This window comes from Hyperoodon ampullatus (genome assembly GCF_949752795.1).
Source record: "Hyperoodon ampullatus genome assembly, chromosome: 2".
NCBI lineage: Eukaryota > Metazoa > Chordata > Mammalia > Artiodactyla > Ziphiidae > Hyperoodon > Hyperoodon ampullatus.
The window spans coordinates 74,489,392-74,510,215 of NC_136915.1; the positions used below are offsets into that span (position 1 = coordinate 74,489,392).

The 20,824-nt window shown below is 32.6% G+C and overlaps 1 protein-coding gene across 2 annotated transcripts in view; it reads right to left on the minus strand.

Moving 5' to 3' along the window:
- Nucleotides 1-7,156: 7,156 nt before the first annotated feature.
- Nucleotides 7,157-20,824, minus strand: part of TTLL7 (tubulin tyrosine ligase like 7) — a gene marked incomplete at both ends in the record, with an annotated part of 106,349 nt that continues 92,681 nt past the window's right edge. Inside the window, 2 exons of one of the 2 annotated variants that reach the window (XM_079696566.1) lie at nucleotides 7,157-7,277; nucleotides 18,413-18,586. In XM_079696566.1, coding sequence (XP_079552692.1) covers nucleotides 7,157-7,277; nucleotides 18,413-18,586 — 295 coding nt within the window. Of the gene's footprint in view, nucleotides 7,278-18,370; nucleotides 18,587-20,824 lie in introns of both variants that reach the window. The other variant, XM_079696565.1, reaches the window with a different exon arrangement.

The following is a 20,824-nucleotide window of genomic DNA, read 5'->3' on the forward strand; positions in this document are numbered from 1 at the left end:
TATTATAAACATGGCAATATATTAATGTTTTTACTGCTAACAGCATACTGTATTGCCATTTTTAAAAATAAATTTTATTATGTTTCTTGACCTTTTAAAAGTTATCTTATTCTATCACTAGCAACAGCAGCATCTGTAATAGAACAGAGCTTGGCTAAATTTACTTAGTTTTGTTATTATCCTTGAAGGTTTTTGTTACAACAGTGCCAATTTATGTGGTTTATGTCTGCTTGCACCTGTTCTTAGGACAAAATTTGGAATTTGCTTACTTTTACTGTATATTTCTACTTCTATATAAAATATTGAAGGCTGCCTTGCTATAGTTATAAAAATGGTGTCATTTCTGTACAAAAGTCTAGACACTACTTTCCAAGCCAAAATTTTAGTATTTTGATAACTATATAAAATAGTTCAGTTTAGGTCATTATAGTACCATTCAGTGTAAAACTCCCTAAATATACTGAATAGCAGTATTTTTCCTATATTTTTAAATAGGGAGACTAATTTGGCAACATTTCATAAGGACAAATAGAAATGAAAGACGAAACTTCTGAAGGCTCCCAAAGTGTCTAACATACTGCTTAAGGAAAACTTAACCACAGAAAAAAGATTGGCTCAGTAGATTTTGTCTCTCACAAATACAACAAATTTTTAATAAATTCCAGCTCTGAAGGAAATTTATCCGCCACAAACAGGCCTTTTTGTTTATATAAGAAGAGTCTTTCAGATGGCCAGCAAGGGCATCTAGATATATTGTCTGTTATACAAAGCTCTTATCATCTGCTGATGGGTGACATTAGACTCTCATTAAAGACAAACCTTTATCATGTTAGACCCAATACATCATTAATAGTTTTTCATAAGGGCTTGAACCACATTCTGACCACATCTTAAGCATTTTATATTACTTTGAATATCATGATTATGTTTCAAATATCTAATATAACTCATGTTTACCATTAAGACTACTTATCTGCGGTCATCCTTCTTGGGTCAAGACATTCCTGCTGAAACACTTGTTCAAATATTCCTCTGGAAATGACCAAATTCTCAAGCAACAAGTGCAAGTAAATTCTTGCACTAGATTTGTCAGTGTTCATAATTATACCACAGTTTATATTAAATAAATAAATTAATAAATACTTTGATTCCTTTATTAGTGAATGACTTGGTGTAGTTAGGTGTTTTCCAAACCTTAGTCAATAGAACACTAGTCCTGGGAGATGCATTTCAATAAGATACCATAGGGAAATTAGTTTAGGAACTAGTGTATGTCTCAGTCCCTCGCTGGGGACTCTCAAAGCATCTTAGAATACTAAAGACTCTTGATAGGTCCTGAAAGTAGGAGGAAACACATTCCAATTTATACATCCACTGTTTTCCACATTTACTTGACCGTGGTGATGGACAATTTCGTCACTGTATTCTATATGTACATGAATAATCACTAAGAGACTACTCTCTGCAAATTAAAGATCTATTATCTTACTTTCTACAAAAGAGCTAAATGTTAATCTTATTTTAAGGCACTACAAGAACTTTTCTAACACTTGAGATTATTTCAGAATGATTTATTTATAGTTTTAAAAGATTTTCAATCATTTACTATATGTATATTTATCTTACAAATTATTTGATAAAATAGGGAGATACTAAACTACCCACATTGGTCTCATCTTTATCTGTCACTGAAAAAAATCAAAAATTCAAAGTTTAAAGCTTTTATAGAATATTTCTGCTTTATAAAATAACAAATCTTTAAAAATACATTTAAAAAGTCAATATCTATATCACTTGTTGCTGAGGTATGTATGCATTAAAGTTCCTATCATGATAGATTTTTATCCAAAGAGCTTCCTTTCTTTAAAGGAAAAATATTCAATTTCTTTATATACGATCATCTTATAGACAATGGTAATAGTGGCAATAAGACTAGGCTATGCTTCTTATTGAGGTTTAGTATATTTTAATAGTGATAAAATTATAAATTCCTGAAAAAAATGTCATAGCTGAGATGCTGACATATTTCTATTCAGATTAGTAATACTATTGTTATAATGATGCTAGAAAGATATAAAAATGTCATTTCTAAATTTTAGACCAGTCTACCTTCCAGCTAACTAAGAGAGGAATTGACACGAATTCTGTTTACTCAACCTGACTTTAATAGCAGGTAAAGTTATCCCCACAGTTCTACTGCTGACTCTACAGCAGAAGAAAATTACTGTGAAAATATATTTCATCACCCTGAAAGATTAATTGAGAGCCAGTCTCTTCTACTACTAAAAACAGTGTGTGCGGGGGGAGGAGGGGGAACAGAAATAACCATTTGATGACATATGTAGCTTTCTTATATTAAACATTTTTTATTATAGTAACATATCTGAGTAATTGAAATAACTTCACCATACAGATACATGCTGAAGCATGACAATGCAATACTAATTGCACATTGTGTTGACATTTCAAGCATATTTTCTGTAACAACATTTGCATTCATATACAGGTAGTAAAACACATGGGGATAATTTGAGTCATGATTCATGGTAGCAAATGTATTGCTTTCAAGCTAACCCTCAAACCCAGAATCTTCAGCAAATCTATTAATATTCAATGTAGTAGCATGTACATTAGTTATTGTATGAACCAACCAGCTCAGGACCAAGAACTGTCACTGTTAGCCTTTGAAAGAGAAATATCAGCATTATCTGATTATTTTTGTAAGGTAAGTCTTCTTACTAATTTAGATATTAGTGTACTGAATGATGACTTTACCAATAGTTTTCAAATTAGCAGGTGGGGATAAAATAAAAACTTTATGTAGCTCTTTTTAGGTAATACAGCCCAGTTAATGCAGAATGTTTCACCTGAATAGTTGTCCTTCAATACCCATAACAAGGCAAAAAAGCACCAAAAAAGGGCAAGAATCTCAAAGTGTGCAATTAGTTTTAATTTAACATTTTTTGGTCGCAAGACTGTTATTTGTGGCCATTATCTTGGTTCATATGGATCCAGGCAATTAATGCTTTTTAGACATTGAAAGTTCAACCTTGTTCTTAAAAATCTCAGCAGAAAAACTGAACTTGATCCAATAACACATCTTATAAGTTTTATTGTTGCTGACGCAAAAATACACCACCATAAACCAATGTTTAAAAGACAGGATTTCTCTTTTCTTGAATTTGTCCATGCAAAGGTCAAAACTTCAAGTGGAACTTAAAGTTTAAAAAAGAAGAAGAAAGAAAAAACAGTGTAAGGAGTAAAATTTTGATCATCAAAATACTTTCAAAATTTTAATTTATTGGTAAGTAGCATTAGTGCAAAATATTTAGATAACTAATTCAGTTCTTGAAAGCTTTACTAAATTTCTCAATTTAAAGACAAAAGAAATTTTCAAAAATCATCAGGTCACAGGAACACAACTAATTGTACTTACACTTTTTATTGTTTAACCCTTAGAACCAAGTAAACTACGACTCAAAATGTAAAACAGCATTACAGAACAGAAAAGGAAAGTATTTATTGTCACTCTTCTCAAGGTATTTGGTATTATATTTTAAAGAATATAAGTTTAAGAATGAAGCAATGCTTTATAGAAAACTAGAAATAATAGAGTTTATGCAACTATCAATTTTTTGGTACTTTTGAAAATAAGTAATGTGGAAGTTTAGATTTAAAGAGCAGTTTTAAATGGAATGACTTTGTCATGCTAAAGAAGAAAGCATTTGGATTAATTTATATTAAAACATGAAATTTAGATTTAGATAACAAAATTCTATAATCATATACTTTCCAAATTTAAAAAAGAATTAGAGGGCTTCCCTGGTGGTGCAGTGGTTGAGAGTCCGCCTGCCGATGCAGGGGACACGGGTTCGTGCCCCGGTCCGGGAGGATCCCACATGCCGTGGAGCGGCTGGGCCCGTGAGCCATGGCCGCTGAGCCTGCGTGTCCGGAGCCTGTGCTCCGCAACGGGAGAGGCCACAACAGTGAGAGGCCCGCGTACCGCAAAAAACAAAACAAAACAAACAAAAAAAACAAACAAAAAAAAGAATTAGAATGAAATCTTTTTCTTGATGTCTAGAAGCCACTATCATATAGCTGTGTGTCAATATTAGATGAGAAGAAGATTGGGGTTTTTTGCTTGAGTTTGGTTCATTTTAGTTCTGGGGGGAGGAATTAGTAGAAAAATTTTGTGTATTTAGACCTAATTCAGATATATGAAAAAATTTGTATAGAGCTATGCATCTGACAGAGGTTACCATTGGCATTTCCATATTTGATCCTGTTATAATTTCATTTTTACACATGAAACATGAAATAAAATTTGTTGCTAATAATCATAATATGAATCACAAATAGTTCCTTCAACAGAATACATAAGCAAATGGTAATTATTACAATGCTGGATTATTACAGTGAAAACTAATCTGCAATCTCATACAATGTTCATAGATAATAATTGAACATTAAAAGGTTACTTCTTGAACAATTCTGGAATCATTCCAAACATATACAGTTCTGGAAAGCATTAGTCACAGAATGAGCAGGGATATATTTTTTAATAACAGAATGAAAATATGCTTTCATCATAAGTAAACCAAATTCCCTATCAAAATCTCTTGGTAAGATTGGATAGCTTCTGAGTTTTTCAGATAAAGTTATTTTCTCTCCTAGAAGAGAGAGAGTCAGACCCATGCTATCACTTATACTGCTACGTTTTAACTCTATGAATAAAAATTTTATAATAAAAACAAAGGAATATTTTATATCACTAAAATATTTCTATGGCCTCTAAAGTCTTCCACGGTTTATTACTGTATCTTCTTTTCTTAGTTTCTCATTAGGGAATAAGCATTAACACAACCGTAGTCCACAGCATACCAGATAGTATACATAAATAATGAGCACATGGCTTTTATTCACAACTTCATCATATCAGACTAGATCAGTATAAAGAGGCAAATGTGGGCAATAAAATTCTAGCACTCAATGCCAGACTTAGGTAGCTAGAGGAATGAAAATGAAATTTGCTCATCAGTAACTAACTGGGTAGTTTCATACATTTAAATTTACTTTTTTTGTATTTATTTTTCCCCAGGGGAAGACATGTTAGACATTCATTTTTTGTTTTAAATAAAAATTTCACTTTTATACAACTAAGAGAAGAACTTCCAAAGTACCCACTCTAGCAAATTAAGTCACCATTGTGATTTAAGCTAATGCAAGTGAGTGGCCAACAAACTGGGTTGATATCATATACCAGACACTTGAAATTGTGTCTCATTCATGAACAAGTCATGAATTTCAATGAAAAGTGACTAAAACTGCTCCATGAAAAGGCCTACTTGATGATCATTCTTATAATAATTTTGTTACTATCCCAATTTTTGCATTATTTATTCCAAAAAATTCTAAACATATTTAAGAATTCACAAAATGGCGTCATAAGCACTCAGAGCTACACTGCAATTTCCTTCATCCTGACATCCTTATCCTCTTTTCCCACAAAGACAATAACAAACTCTTCTTTGGGATGCAATTAGCAAAGAAAAGTATCCACTGGAATACGGATGGTAGGTAGTCATAAAGAATCAAGTAGCCAGCAATAATTTAGGGAAGAACCTACTTTATCCTAATACAGCCTCAGAACATGGCTTTAAAAGCACAATATATCAACTTACAACTTTGGGTTGCCAGTTATCCAGCTTGTGAATTAAAGCAGGCCAGTTTGCCCCTCTCAGTTCTCCTTCTGCTTTGGGACCATTTCTCGATTTACTGGAAATAGCTTTCAGGATAGTAAAAGGAGGTAAAACACTCATGAATGTTGCAAATAATTACCATCTGTGAGAAAATAAAGCTACTGGGAGAAGTTTAAATAAAATTCTAAAAGGTGAATATTGCAATCTCTAAGGATATCCATGGTACTAGTTATATTTGTATAGAAAACTGAAACCTCACTCATTGTTTTTGAAACTGCAAGCAAAAAAAGGAAGTAAACTGCTATGAAACTTACACTTAATAACTTTGGACAAGAAGAAAACTTCAAACTCTATTTTGATTTTTTTAAAATTCTCAAGAGCACATTGATGACTAATAATATTTAGTAATCAGAATCTTCTATTTGCAATAATTCAGATTATTTTCTATGGTGCAATATGAAACTCTGTATTAGTCTTTGCAATGTAAGTTGGTCTCAGCATTGAGAGACTTATAAAGTAAGTGTGACACATCATTCTGTAACACTGAAATAAATTTAAAATATCAGCTCTTTGAACAGAAGAAATTGTATTTGACCATACGTACTCATCAGAGATATACTTTCCAAAAAAAAGTGAATGTGGTAACAGTGGTAAGAGATACAAAAATCATATGGAACGATTCTGTCATTACCACCATTTTCTGTTCCCTTTATGTGACTCCCAATAAAAAGTAAAAATACAAGCTAGTAAGTTTTGTTTATTTTTAATTCACTGGATTGTCTTCCATTTTAGATCATAATATGACCTTACCAGATCCTTACTGAAAATTTACATTATCACTTTCACAAGTAGCTAAATTTCCACACTGAGGGATAAAAATCTTGGAGAATCTGGTTGGGATTTTATAGTACTTTACAGTGTGCTATAGTAATGACAAACCTGTTTCATACTTAAGCCTATCATCAAGCAACACCAGGCTTCTAATTTTTGTTTTCATTTTAAATAGCTACTATATATGAGAATTAATAAGGTAATTTACTATTAATGCTTTTTCAAGTCAAAAGACATATTACCTAGAAAATAATTTAACACTGTAATGGGATCTTCAAGATCAAATCTGTTTTATATACTCTGCAGCAAAAATAACATTTCTAGTAGGAAGGTATTAATTATAAACCTAGCAAATCCTAGACATTCACATATTTGTGTAAACAATTTTAACATCGTTTATTACATTTCCAGAAAGGTTAAATCTTATATCCAGTTTCCTGCTAATTCTTCCTTCATATATTATAATAAATATATATGTTATTTGAGTGCATGTGTGTATATAGTTTCACACACATATATGTCATATATACATAAAACAGCACTTAATGGTCACTGTCTTTGCAATGTTAAGTTGGGAAAAATATGAATTGTTATTATGCATAACCCATGGCGATCTTCCCTCTGTTTCACAAATGGCCATACCGGGATGTAAACAAAACATTTGAGCGAGCCATTCCAGGTGAACTGTATTTCAAGTTGTAGGTTGGTGTTCTCATGAAGAATTGTGTACTTCCTGGTAGTAAATACCTAAAAATGATAGTTAAAAAATTAGACTTTACAAACTAATATTAACATCTCTCACTAAAATATTATGTGGTTAATAATTTGTACATCTTACATGAGAAATGATACTATAACAATGCAACCCACATAAAAAGATTTCCTCTCCTGAGTTGAGGAGGGGAGGCAGGGAGAGGGTCATAAAGCCTCACCCAAATAGTTGAATATAGATGTAACATGTGATCTTAGTGTCCCGAGACATCCCATAGAGATCCATGAACTCACATGCTAGGAGACTGTTTATATGACTCATGTTAATTTGGAATTCATCATTCACCTCTGTAAATAATGTGTGTAACCAGTCAAATATTTCTTAAAAACATGTGACATGAGAATTTGGCTAACCAATTAAAATAATTGTTTCAAGGATGTTGAAACCATTGATTACAATTTAATAAATATATCATTGATGTGTTATGACTATAGGTAATCTAAAAGAAAAAGTTAAAGATTAACATTCATAACTAGATTGTAAATTTTAAATTCTTGGACTACTGGGTACTTGTGATTACAGAAAACCAAAACCAATCATAATTACAGGTTGCATGCAACCTTTGCAGCCAAATATATTTCAGAATACATAAATTTTCCAGATTTTAGGACACTATAGTGTATATATTATATATAATGTAACAACATCAGGGTCTTGGGGCAGCATCCTGTAAACAAATCATTAATATTTCTGTAGTGAAACAGAGAAATATTCACAATTGGATAAAGACTATAAACAATTTCGTGTCAATTCAGATGTGCCAATAAATGGGTTACTTTTATTTTATTTTTATTCATTTGAGTTTTCAGAGCTTTGGGATGCAGTAATTACAAGTAGGAGTGTGTGCCTGTATAATCTGTTTTCTATGGAAAACCTCTGATTAGCATTAGGCCAGTCCAATCTATATGTTGAGAGAGAAATGATCAAGGAAATCCACATGAGCAAATGCAAATAAGCATCACTATTAAAAGTGTTAAGTCCTGGTAATGATGAGAAGGACATGCTAGAAAGTCAGGACAAAGATATCTATAAAAAATTCCAAGAGCAGAAGTAGCAACAGGAGATTTATAATTAGTCTTGAAAAAAGAAACGAAGGTAGAGCATCAAATCACTTATTTTCTTCACTCGACTTTAGCATCTTCCAGCCACAGTATCATACTTCCAAAGACACATGAAGAAATTGAAGGCCAAGGATTAGCTACCTATTCTATATGAAATAATGTTGGTAACTACTAATCTCTGTGTCAATGGGAAATTATATTTATAGTTGTGTTATATGAATTTTGTAGAAGAATATGAATTCATTATGATCAAACTGCATACAGCATTCAGATTAAAATGGCAGAATTATCCATAATATTCATAAACATCATTTCATCATGAATTATCTGATAATATCCCCTAAATCTATTACTTAATATCACAAACTATAAATAATTGCTCAAATCATTAAGTTAATAGAGCAGTTAAATAATATAAAAGCTAAATTAAATCAAAATTGCACAATGGGTGATGAATAATGAAACAATTGATTTCTCACATCACAGATTATATAAATTATTTTCTTAATATCACTTAGGTAATTTATATGGATTAATTATTATGTCAAGAGCTAGTGGAGTCATGATGATTGATCTGATATCTTCTGCCAGGAAAAGGCTACCCTTCCTATCTAGGGCAAAGGTGCAAAAGAAACTAAAGTGTTTGATCAAAAACCACTATTCCATATTAGTTGAGAGTTATTCTATCTTCTACTGAAAATACATTCTGATTTCATTGATAATTATTATAGTAAACAGTAACTTTGGCCGACTTTCTTTTGAAGAATTTCCAAGCAGTAGTTACTACTGACATTACGATAACATTCACATAGCCTTCTGAGCTAAAGATCTCCATTTTCACAGATGAAAAAATAAAAGTACAAAGTCCAGGGTTAGAGCTAACTTATACTATTTTCTTTAACACTATTTTGTATTTTAAAAGTGTTTTTGTGTGCCAGGACCATTATAATTGATTTTAAAATATTAGTTATTTCTAATGATTTTCTATGATACATATTATTATCAGCTCCATTTTAAAGATGAAAACACCAGAGTGCACAGGAGTTAAATGCCTTGCCCACAGGCACGTAGCTAGTAAGTGGCAGAGCCAGGATTCAAATCCATTTGGTCTCACTTCAGAACCAGTGCTTCCAGCAACTATACTATACTGTCATTTCTGTGTGAATCCCAATTTTAAAACTAAAGGATATAATGATTATACTCATTTTTTTTCAGAAATATAAAGTATGAAAAACCTAGAAAGTAGAAAAATATTATATATCCGCAAACCTAAACTTTTTAATAGAAGCAGAAAAGGCTAAAATAAAACTTTTAAAGACTTAGAAAGGAAAAGAAATTCAGTGTGAACTAGAAAAAGCATATAAAATCACATTGGAAGAAACACTTTGCTTCCCTAAAGCAAGTGCTGTGGGATATTTTAAAGCATTACAGGGAAACACAATGGATTATTTGCCTTAATATCTCCATTAGTATCTCTTGGGAGATCCCACACTAGCTGAACATCAAAGATTATTTTTGAAATGTTCTTTGCAATGAAGTTAAATAACAATTTGATTTTTTTAGCAGGAAGAATCTCTAGAAAGTGGATCTATAGACTGTATCTAAAGAGTTTGTGCTAAAGCACCAAAAAATGTGAAGTTTCCAGCTTTATTTTTATTGTAGCTTACTCTCGAAGTACAAAAATAGCTAACTCGTAGCTAACTCATCCCAAGGAGAAACACCTCAGACTACCCTATTTGCTTCACACACACACCCTTACTCCTCATCTCTGAGACTAGCTAGGCACATCTTCACATATCTATCATATAAATGTAAAACATGCATTTGTCTAATTCCTCCTTGAGGTAGAATTGTTTGGTTTGTCATGTACCAACTTACTGCTGACCATGGAGAGTCTCTAGAACGTGAAGTATTTCAAGAGTGGTAAGTTAATTAGGCTTGAAAGAAGCTACACCCACCTCTGAGATCTCCCTGGAGGAAGACCAGGACCCCCAATCCTCCTAGAATAAACTCAGCTTCCTCGTTTGGGGAACACAAGGTAAATAAAGTTCATCACCATATTTGGGCTGTGTTCTTTTTAATTTTTTTAAATTGTGGTAGAATATATATAACATGAAGCTCCTTACCATTTTTAGGTATGCAAGTTCAGTACATTAAATAGATTCACAATGGTTGTGTAACCATAACTATGATCTGGTTCCAGATCTTTTTCATCATCTCAAACAGAAACTCTGTGCCATTAAACACTAAATCCCCATTTCCTCCTCCTCCAGTCCCTGGTAGTCTCTATTCTGCTTTCTATATCTATGAATTTGTCTGTTCTAGGTACCTCATATAAGTAGAATCATACTATATTTGTCTTTTTGTGTTTGGCTTATTTAACTTAGCATGTTTTCAAAGTTCACCCATGTTGTAGCATGTATCAGAATTTCATTCCTTTTTATATAGGCTGAATAATATTTTATATTTATAAATTTTATATAATATTATGTAACAGTATTATATTTATATTTATAATTTTATAGAGGCTTAATAATATATGTATATACCACATTTTATTTATCCATTCATCTGTTGATGGACATTTGGGTGGTTGCCAGCTTTTGACCTCTGTGAATAATGTTGCTATGAACATTGGTGTACAAGTATTGGTTTGAGTCCTTGTTTTCAATTCTTTGGGGTATGTACATAGGAGTGGAATTGCTGTGTCATATGGTAATTCTATATTTAACTTTTTGAGGAACTGCCACTGTTTTCTACTGCAGTCACACCGTTTTATATTCTGAACCAGTGCCAGCTTCTCAATGTCCTTACCAACACTTATTGTTTTGAATTTTAAATATAATAGCCAGTACACTGTATTGTGGTTTTAACTTTGATTTGGGGGGAAGCCCTAGTTTCAAGTCCCACCTCTTGTCATATGCTAGCAACGTGGATTTGGATGGGCCATTTAACCTCTTTGGGCCTCAGTTTTCTCACTGGTGAAAAGAGCCCAATAGTTTCTGCCATGCCTGTCTCACAGAGTATGGAACCAATTAAACAGTGCACATAGGTGGAATATTATTATTTATATGTTATTAACATCAGCCTTATTAGCCATGCCATGCCTGTTTTAAGATAGATGTATCAAGCTATCTTAGCCTAAGATCAAAATGGTACCATGTATTTAACTTGATTTTTAAAACTTTTTAATCTTAAAATATAGCACACATTCAAAAAGTGCATAAAACATAAATGTCCAGTAAATGAATAGTATAAAGTGATTACTTATGTAACCGCTACCCAGGTTGAATGATTGAATATTGCTAGCACCCCAGAGCCCTGTATTACAGCACCCTCCCTCCCCATAAAGTTACCCACTATCCAGACTTCAATGGTAATTACTTCCTGTTTACCACCTAAGTACACATTCTGTAAACACTATAATTCAGTTTTCCCTGTTTTTTTAATTTAAAAATAAATAGAACGAAGTATGTATTCCTTTGGATCTGGCATCTTTTGCTCAACTTTCTGTTTGAGACTCATCCATATTGCTATGCTTATGTGCAGTTTGTTCATTTTTGATGCGTATAATATTTCATTGAGTGGATATTACAAAAAATGTGTCTATTCTTCCAGAATAGACATTTGGGTTATTTCCCATTTTTAGCTATTATAAGTAAATGCTGCTATGAATAATTCTAATTATGCTCTTGATGCACACGGGCATACATTTCTGCTTAGAGTTACTGGGAATAAAAGAGCTGGGAAAATGGTAAACCTTAGTAGGTGATGCCAAACATTTTTTAAAAGGTAACAATTTTCACTATCATCAGCAGTGTAAGAGAGTTCCCATTACTCTATATCCTGATCAACTCTTGGTCTGAAAGATGGGTTTCGCATTTCCCTGAATATGAGCTTAAACAGTTTTTCAAATATTTACTGTCTTTAAAAAAAACTCTTTTTTGAAGAGGCTCTTCAAGTATCTTCCCCATTTTTCCATAGTGTTCTATTTTCTTCTTAGAAATCTGTAGGAGTTCTTATACAGTCTGTATAACAATCTTTTGTAGGTTATATGGGTTGCAAAATCATCTTCCATCTTGAGGCTTGCTTTTTCAACTTCTTAATGGGGTCTTCTGATGAACATATGCTCCTAATTTTAATATAGTAAAATTTATCTTTTCATTTATGATCTGTACTTTTCAGCCTGATATTTTATAATCTTTGCATACCTCAAGTCATGAAAATATTCTCCTATATTATCTCCTCAAATCTTTAGTTTTGCCTTTTACATCTGTGTACTCAATTCTTTGGAAATGATTTTGTATATGGTGTAGGTAAAGGCAAGTTTCTTTTTTTATTATTATTTGGAAACCCAATTGCCCCAGAACCATTTGCTTAAACAAACTTTTTTCCCATTTGTTATAAGTTAAGTGTCCTTTTGTCATAAATCAACTCCCTACATATGCCTGTATTTATTTATGACCTTTCTGAATGGTTCCATTGGTCTATTTGTCTATCCTTTTGGCACTATTACAATGTCTTAAATTACTATAGCTTTATTATAATTCTTAGTGCACTGTAGTTAATAAATTCTACTATTTTATTGTTCTAGTTCAAGAATGTCTTATCTATTCTTGACCCTTTGCTTTTCTGTATAAATGTTAGAACATGCTTTGGTCAAATTCTGCACCCTCCAAAAAACACTGTTGGAATTTATATGAGGATTACATTGAATTTATAGATGTGAAGAACTATTTAAGAACTGACATATTCATATCAATTTCAATGATGAATAAGGTATAACTTTCCATCTTTTGCATTTTCCTACTTAAAGGTCTTACACATTTTTGTTACATTTATTCCTAAGAATTAGTTATTCTTTGATGCTATTGAAAAATGATACTGTATCTAAAATGTCATATTCTAGCTGTTTGTTATTAATATAGAAAAAAATACAATTGATTTTATCCCAACTTTGATTTCATCAAAATTGTTAAATTTACTTAATAATTTATCTTAGATTTACTTAGATTCTGTGAACACAATCATATCCATTAGTAATGAGTTTTAGTTCTTTCTCTCAAATCCAGTGCCTTTTACTTCTTTGGCATGCTTCCTTGAACAAGCTAGGTCCAATACAATGGTAAATAGAAGCGGTAATAACAGGCAATCTTGTCTTGCTTCTCATCTCAGAAGGAAAGTCTTCAACATTTTACCATTAAGTATATGATTGTAGGGTTTTTGTACTTATCCTTTATTAGATTGAGGAATTTCCCTTTTGTTTCTACCTTGCTAAGCATTTTTTAAGCATGAATGTAATATACTGAATTCTAAAAGTGACTTATCCATATACTTTTAAATGATTTTTATTCTACTAAAATTACATTGATCACTTTTTAATGTTATTGTACCATTAAGTTGATGCAATAAACAAAAGTTAGTCATGATACATTATCCTATTTAAGGTTTCTGGGTTTGTTTTGGTAATATTTATGTAAGATTTTTCCACCTATGTACAGGAGTGAGATTAGACTGTCATTGTCCTTTGCCATAATGTCTTGGTCAGGTATCAGAGGTATGGTAGCCTCATAAAACAAGTTAGAGAACATACCTTCCTTTTCTCTCTTCTCTGGGTGGGTTTAATTAGATAGAATTAGATAGTAATTCTCTCTTCTCTGGGTGGGTAGAATTAGATAGTAATTCTCTCTTCTCTGGGTGGGTAGAATTAGATAGAATTAGATAGTAATTCTCTCTTCTCTGGGTGGGTAGAATTAGATAGTAAAGACCTATGAATCTGGACTTATCTTTGTGGGAGGGTTTTTAATTATTGATTCAGTTTTTTCAATAATTAAGAGTATATCTTCTTCTCACTTTTGGTAATATGTGTTTTTCAAGGAATTTGTTAACAATCTAAATTACCAAATTTATCAGCATGAAATTATTCATATTTCTTATAAAATGTTCAATATTTGTAATATCTGCAGTAACATCTCTATTTCTATCCTTGACGTTAACTATTTTTGTCTTTTATATTTTGATCAGTCTCACCAGTTGTTTATCAATTTTATTAGCCTTTTAAAAAACCCACTTTTGCCATTTTGATCTTTATTCTGTTTGCGTCATTATATTAATTTCTGCTCTCATTTTTATTATTTCCTTTTTCTGTATTCTTTGGGTTTACTTTAATATCATTCTGTCATCATTCAGGACGATTGCTTACATCATTTAATTTTTGCCTTACCCCTCCCTAATATGTTCATTTAAGCCTATAAGTATTCCTATAATAATGATTTATGTACATACTGTGTTTTTATTTGTAATATTTTTGTTCAGTTAAAAATATTTTCTTACATTCATTATGATTTCTTCTTTGATTCATGGGTTAAAGTGTATTTTTTATCTTTCCAAAGTATGGATTTTCTGGATATTTTGTTATTTTTAATAGCATGTGATGAGAAACAATACTCTGTGTGATTTCAATTTTTCAAACTATGTTTTATTATTCCACTATATAGTTGATTTTTATAAAAGATTCAGATATGCTTGGTGTATTGTATTCTGAAGTCACTGAATTCACTATTATGTGACAGTTAAATCTGTTAATCATATTGTTAAAATGTTCTTTGTCTCTAATTTTTTGAGAAATATATATTAAAATCTCCCTCAATGGTTGTAGATTTGTCTATTTTTCCCTGTAATTCTGTCAACTTTTGCTTTGCAAAACATCTGGGACATTGTCACTTGAAGGAATCTATGGTGTTTATCAAGTCCCCAACTTTGACAGGCCCTGAACTCCTACTTTTTTCCCTTAGGCCCATGAGTCTGTCAAAAGCATTATTCAGTATAACAATACTCACTAACAAGTATCTGGTTTTAACTCTCTGATGTCTTCAAGCAAATGTTTTGGTATTTTGTCCAGCTTTTCTTATTCTCATCAGAGGGAGGATTTGTCCAAATACCTAGTGTTTGCTCTATTACCAAAGGCAGAAGCCCTAATCCAGTGGTTTCTAAAAAATGTTTTTAGCCACGTAAATGAGCTTATATGGAAGCTCAGTACATGAAAGATAGATAGAAATACAGAGATGCTGAGACTGAAAATTGTTTGGCGATCCCAAAGCTTTCCAAATAAGTCTAGTTACAGTGAAATATTGAGCTGGTCCCAAAGACTCTAGTATCTTGGAGATATGGGTATAGATATAGATATAGATATGTATATAGAGACAGAGATAGATAGAGATAGAGATGATAGATAGAGATAGAGATAGAGATAGAGATGACCATCTGGGTACAAATATCAATTATATTGGCTTAGTTATGAGTCTACCTCTGAGAAATGGCTTCTCAGTTGGTATGCCTATTAAATTGTTATTTCTGTGAGACTGAAAGTTTGAAGGCCACTCTCTTCCATGTAATAGGTGACACATACACTTTTAAGCCTTTTAAGAAATATCCTGCAGATATGTGGTCAAAATAAAGATGGTACATGAATCTGACTGATGTTAGCTCTATTTTCTTCTCTTTTAATTTTACAGATAAATTAGCCAAATATATATCTCCTCATAAAATATTTAGGTATACCTTACACATTATTTATATTAGGCATATTTATATTTACTTATAAATATAAATTTATATGTTACTAGGCATACTTCAAAAATGAAATTTATCAATCTATTAACAAATATGAAATTAACTGACTCATACATATAAAGTAAAATGCTATAGGTTACTAATCTACAAGGGAAAGAATATATGGCCACTTTTTCCATGTTTTTAAATTAATGTGACATTGACTTGGACTTTAATAGCTAGATATTAGGAGGACATGTTTCTCTCTCTTCTTTGTTTCCAAGTAAAACTTTCACCAATATAAACTTTCTGGCCTCTTACCAGAAGTGAGTTATCTAATTTGCAGGTTTAAAAGAAGGAACCAGGCAGGCTTGGCTCAGCCCCTTTCTCTTTTTGGGTCAGCCTATCTGCAGAAAGAATGCATTTTTACTTGCTCTCCTGCCAACATTAATAGAATTAGACTTCATGGGATAGTGCTAGTGGAAGGTTTGGGTTGATCCAGCTCTGTCTTTGACTGGACAGGTAATTTTTTTTTTTTTTTTTTTTTTTTTTTTTGCGGTACGCAGGCCTCTCTCACTGTTGTGGCCTCTCCCGTTGCGGAGCACAGGCTCCGGACGCGCAGGCTCAGCGGCCATGGCTCACGGGCCTAGCCGCTCCGCGGCATGTGGGATCCTCCCGGACAGGGGCACAAACCCATGTCCCCTGCATCGGCAGGAGGACTCTCAACCACTGCACCACCAGGGAAGTCCCTATTCTTTTTTTTTTTTTTTTTTGTACAGGTGCATTTAATTCTGGAATTCAATATTAGAAAACTCACTTGGCTCACATCTACTCCATGTCCCTCAGTAGCTTTCCTCAGTAATGAAGCTACATTTTGATGATCACCTGTCTGACTCCTACATTTCTCTCTTAAATGGTTCTGAACTTGGGAAGGAATGAAAGACTGGCCCACCCCTCCCCTAAAATGCTTATAATCACTACACTGGGGCCATAGTGAGTGTTTGTCAGAGTCTGGAACTCAAAATTCCAAGCTGAGGAATATTTCTTCCGACCACTAGAAAGGGAAGAAAGTAAAAAGGACTGAAGCAACTGTAAAGTATAATTTCTCCCTACAGAACAGCCAGGAAGACTCATCCTATTTTGCTCACCCACAAAAGTTACAAGATCCCTCAACAGAAAATGGGTTATGAAATCTGGAATTGCAAGAGGATATTAAAGAATTTGAGACCATCCTTCCTAGACTGGAATTTAAGATTTTCCTGATCATGCTCCCAGAGTTTCATTCCTTAAAGAGAAGGCTATTCATTTATATGTTGTAATGTCTTAAAGATGGCCATCATTCTTTTAAATCATATGAGAATATTAATGAAAGTAATATAAGCTTTATTCAATAATTTGCTGCAGTCAAACCATTAAAACTGTAGAATACAGCTTTGGTATTTACATATTTTAAATATTAATGTCTAACTTTACCTCTACCATTTTTGTGATCAATCAGCTTCTGTTTGCAGGGGGAGAGTTAAAATAGGTTAAAGGTACTGCATTATACTACAATAGTATAATGACAGAATACAAGACAAACAAACATTAAAAATATATCTCTCAATACTTTTTGTGAAAAGTGTTCCAAACCATCCTGCTGTTGCAGGTCAATTTTGTAGGAAGTTAGCTATATTATATTCCCTGTGATCGTTTTAATAAACAGATCAATTTCTAGATGTTTCAAAAAGCAAATCCAAGTTATGGTAGTTTAATTTTCCTCACCATCTATTCAACTGTTAGCAGATCCTATTATCTTTTGACTATCACTTAGTTTTTCAAAGTCATGGTTTATTCTCTTCTATCCTGAGAGTACTACAACTTACACATACTAAAAGTCACATATTCATCTTTAATTCTAAATGGAACTACGACTGTCTTGAGAAGTGCTAAAATGTACTTCCTGTTTATTCGTGTATCTTTGCAGCTTAAAAACAATATTTTCATACTTTTGGAAAACTACCTATTTTAACTGGACAATATTTATAAAAATCCAGTTTTTAAATGGAACTTAAAATCCACCTCCCACAGATCTGTTTGGTGGTGAAGGGAATAGTAGAGGCATACTGACCAATAAAAATTAAACTAAAGGCATTTTGTCAACTATATTAGGATAAAGGACAAATGTTGAAATGTCCCTATTGGGGGAAAAATTAAATTTATTACCCTTTTGTATGCTCTTACTTGGCTTTTGAAAGCAAAAGTATATAAGTTAAATAATATCATCTCCATGTAGGTTATTTCTGTCACCTCCGGGTTTGTGATTGCTGTCCTTGTTCAGTCCTTTAAAGGTAAAGATTGTTCAAATTAAAAGAATCTTATAGATAATAGCATGTATGAATTTTTAGTCTTTAGCTTTTTCTCTAGCCATATAGACAAAAAGAGACTTTCAATTTCAAACTGCATTGTGGCATTACTTTATATAAAACTCACAGGGTCTAGGAAATGTAAACCAGTACCTGGAATTACCCCAATTGGTACCAATGCCTGAGAGTGATCCTCTTGAGTCAGTTGCATATTTGTAAACCACTAGCAGGCACTGTTTACAAAGCTCGACCAGGCGCTGGCAACATTGGAGCTGCAAAGGAGTCACCATCTCCGGGCTTTTACTGAAAATACTCTCCCAAGAGGATCTGTTGGCATGGAAACAGACATGACCTCATGTGGCTGTTAAAAATGGCAACCAACTATATCACTTACATAGCAACAAACACATTAAAAAAACGTAGAAATGGCCTCACACATTTGAAGTGATTACAGATGGTTGAGAGGTATAAAGTAAATATACAAATTTGGAAATTAATCTTTACATTAAAAAAAACACAACATAGAATTCATATCTTTAAAGACTTCACTGCTGCTAGCTCTAAGTAACAGGATGGTTTCCCAACACCTCCTAAAAATTGAGTTACCCTACATTAAAGTAATTGTAAAATACTGAGCTAATTTCTCACAAGTTAGGTATTCTAAGAATTTACCTTTTCTAGGAAGCTACATTTATTTTTATATTAATAATGATCTCACAAACAAATTAAAAAGTTGCTGCAACTTAATTTGTGATCTCTTAATTGTGATCTCTCAGATTCTCTCTGAGAATTTAGGTTAATCCTTTGTTTATGACCATCCCTTTCAAAACACTTTCATATGTAATTATGTCCATGATATTCCTAGAGCACAGGTTCTATACTGTAGAAGTAATGTAATCTCCACAAGTCCTGCCCTACTGCAGTTCCAAAGGTAGTGTCTTCCTTCCTTCAGTGCACTCAGCTTAGTGCACAGCAGGCAGTAGTACATACTGTCTTGGTAAATTTAAATGCGTGCATGCATGCGTGCATGCGTGTGTGTGTGTACACATATATATGTATTCACAATTCCTAAGCTGATTGTCATGGCCCAAATCAGGAAACATCTTATCACCCTACCACCATCGATAAAGGGAGAGAGAGACAGAGAGAGAGAGAGAGAGAGACTGACTTATTTCCTTAGTGTAACTGAAACTCCTTTCAAGCCTCAAGGGGAAGGTTTGCTTTAAGACTTGGTAATGGTTCAAGTCTCATTTTACATAAACCAATTCGTTTAACCCACAGAGAGAGAAAAGACTAGATTTTCAGAAAGAAAAAAATATTAAGGAAAATATTTTTCTGAAGAAATGTACTTCCCAGTGGGAAATTCAAAGATTCCATTTTCAATCTTCTGTGGATATTTGATACCTTTGGAATTTTAAAAAAATGCTTTAGAAACTCAGAAAGGTATTTTTTAGTAGAAAGGCTACTGTTTATTTTTTCAGGAGAAACATGGGCCCAAAAAGACAGCATGTCATCAGTGAATGACAGATTTTCTTAAAGGGAATAAGATTCAAATAAGTAGATTGAAAGGAATAAATTTTCTTCCACGTTCTAAGATATTCAGGGCTAAATATAATACTGTTTTTATTATTTAAAAAGGATTAAAAGTTACTTTCATTCAAGAAATAGTAATATGTTAGTTAAATTAACTCTAAAAATTTATATTATTACTAAATATAAGAAAAACTAGATATGATATGCATATTTGTGTATATATAGATATATCTCCAATTTACTTGATGTAATCAAGAAAAACAGGAGAACACCAATTAATAAGGGAATATGTTTATAACTAATAAGTCTTGGTCTAGCAAGGCTTACATGCCTGGGCCCAGAGAAATCAAAATTTCATACAAACATGTAAATACACAAAGAAAACATTCTGAATCTCTGACTCTCAGCTGAGCACTTTTACTTTCTCTCCCCTCGGATTCTGGGTATTTCTGTAAAAGCCTGACTCCATCACCACCCTCCCCCCTGAATTTGAATATATTTATATTTTGATACTTTGGAGCCATCTGATTAGATTCACTATCAGGTTCCTCACATCACGGTAATTTTTCTTTTGCTGACTTGGAGTACAGACGTAAGAAAAGAACACATAAAATGGAGGAAAGGCAAAGGACCTTCTTCAAGTAACACCTTAATTTGATGTAACACCCTGAGTAATATGTGAGTTATAATATAAGCAGCTTTGGCTTCTCATTCTCTCATTGTTCCTTAAATATTTAAAATAAATATATGAATCAAGGTTCTCTAACTAATTTTGGTGTGTATGTTCACCACCACTGACCAAAGACCACATTCTACTCTATTAATCCATATTTAAGTGTCAACACTCCAGAATCACTCATAAAGAAAAAAGAAAATGACCAGGACTTGCTTTGTTTGGTACTAGGCTAATGACACCCCCTCTGCACAAAAGAAACCTATTCTTCAACCTGAATGTTTTTGAACCATGTCCCCTCCCTCCTACCCACTACCTGGCACAGCTGAGTAATATGAAATGCCTCTAGAACACTACAG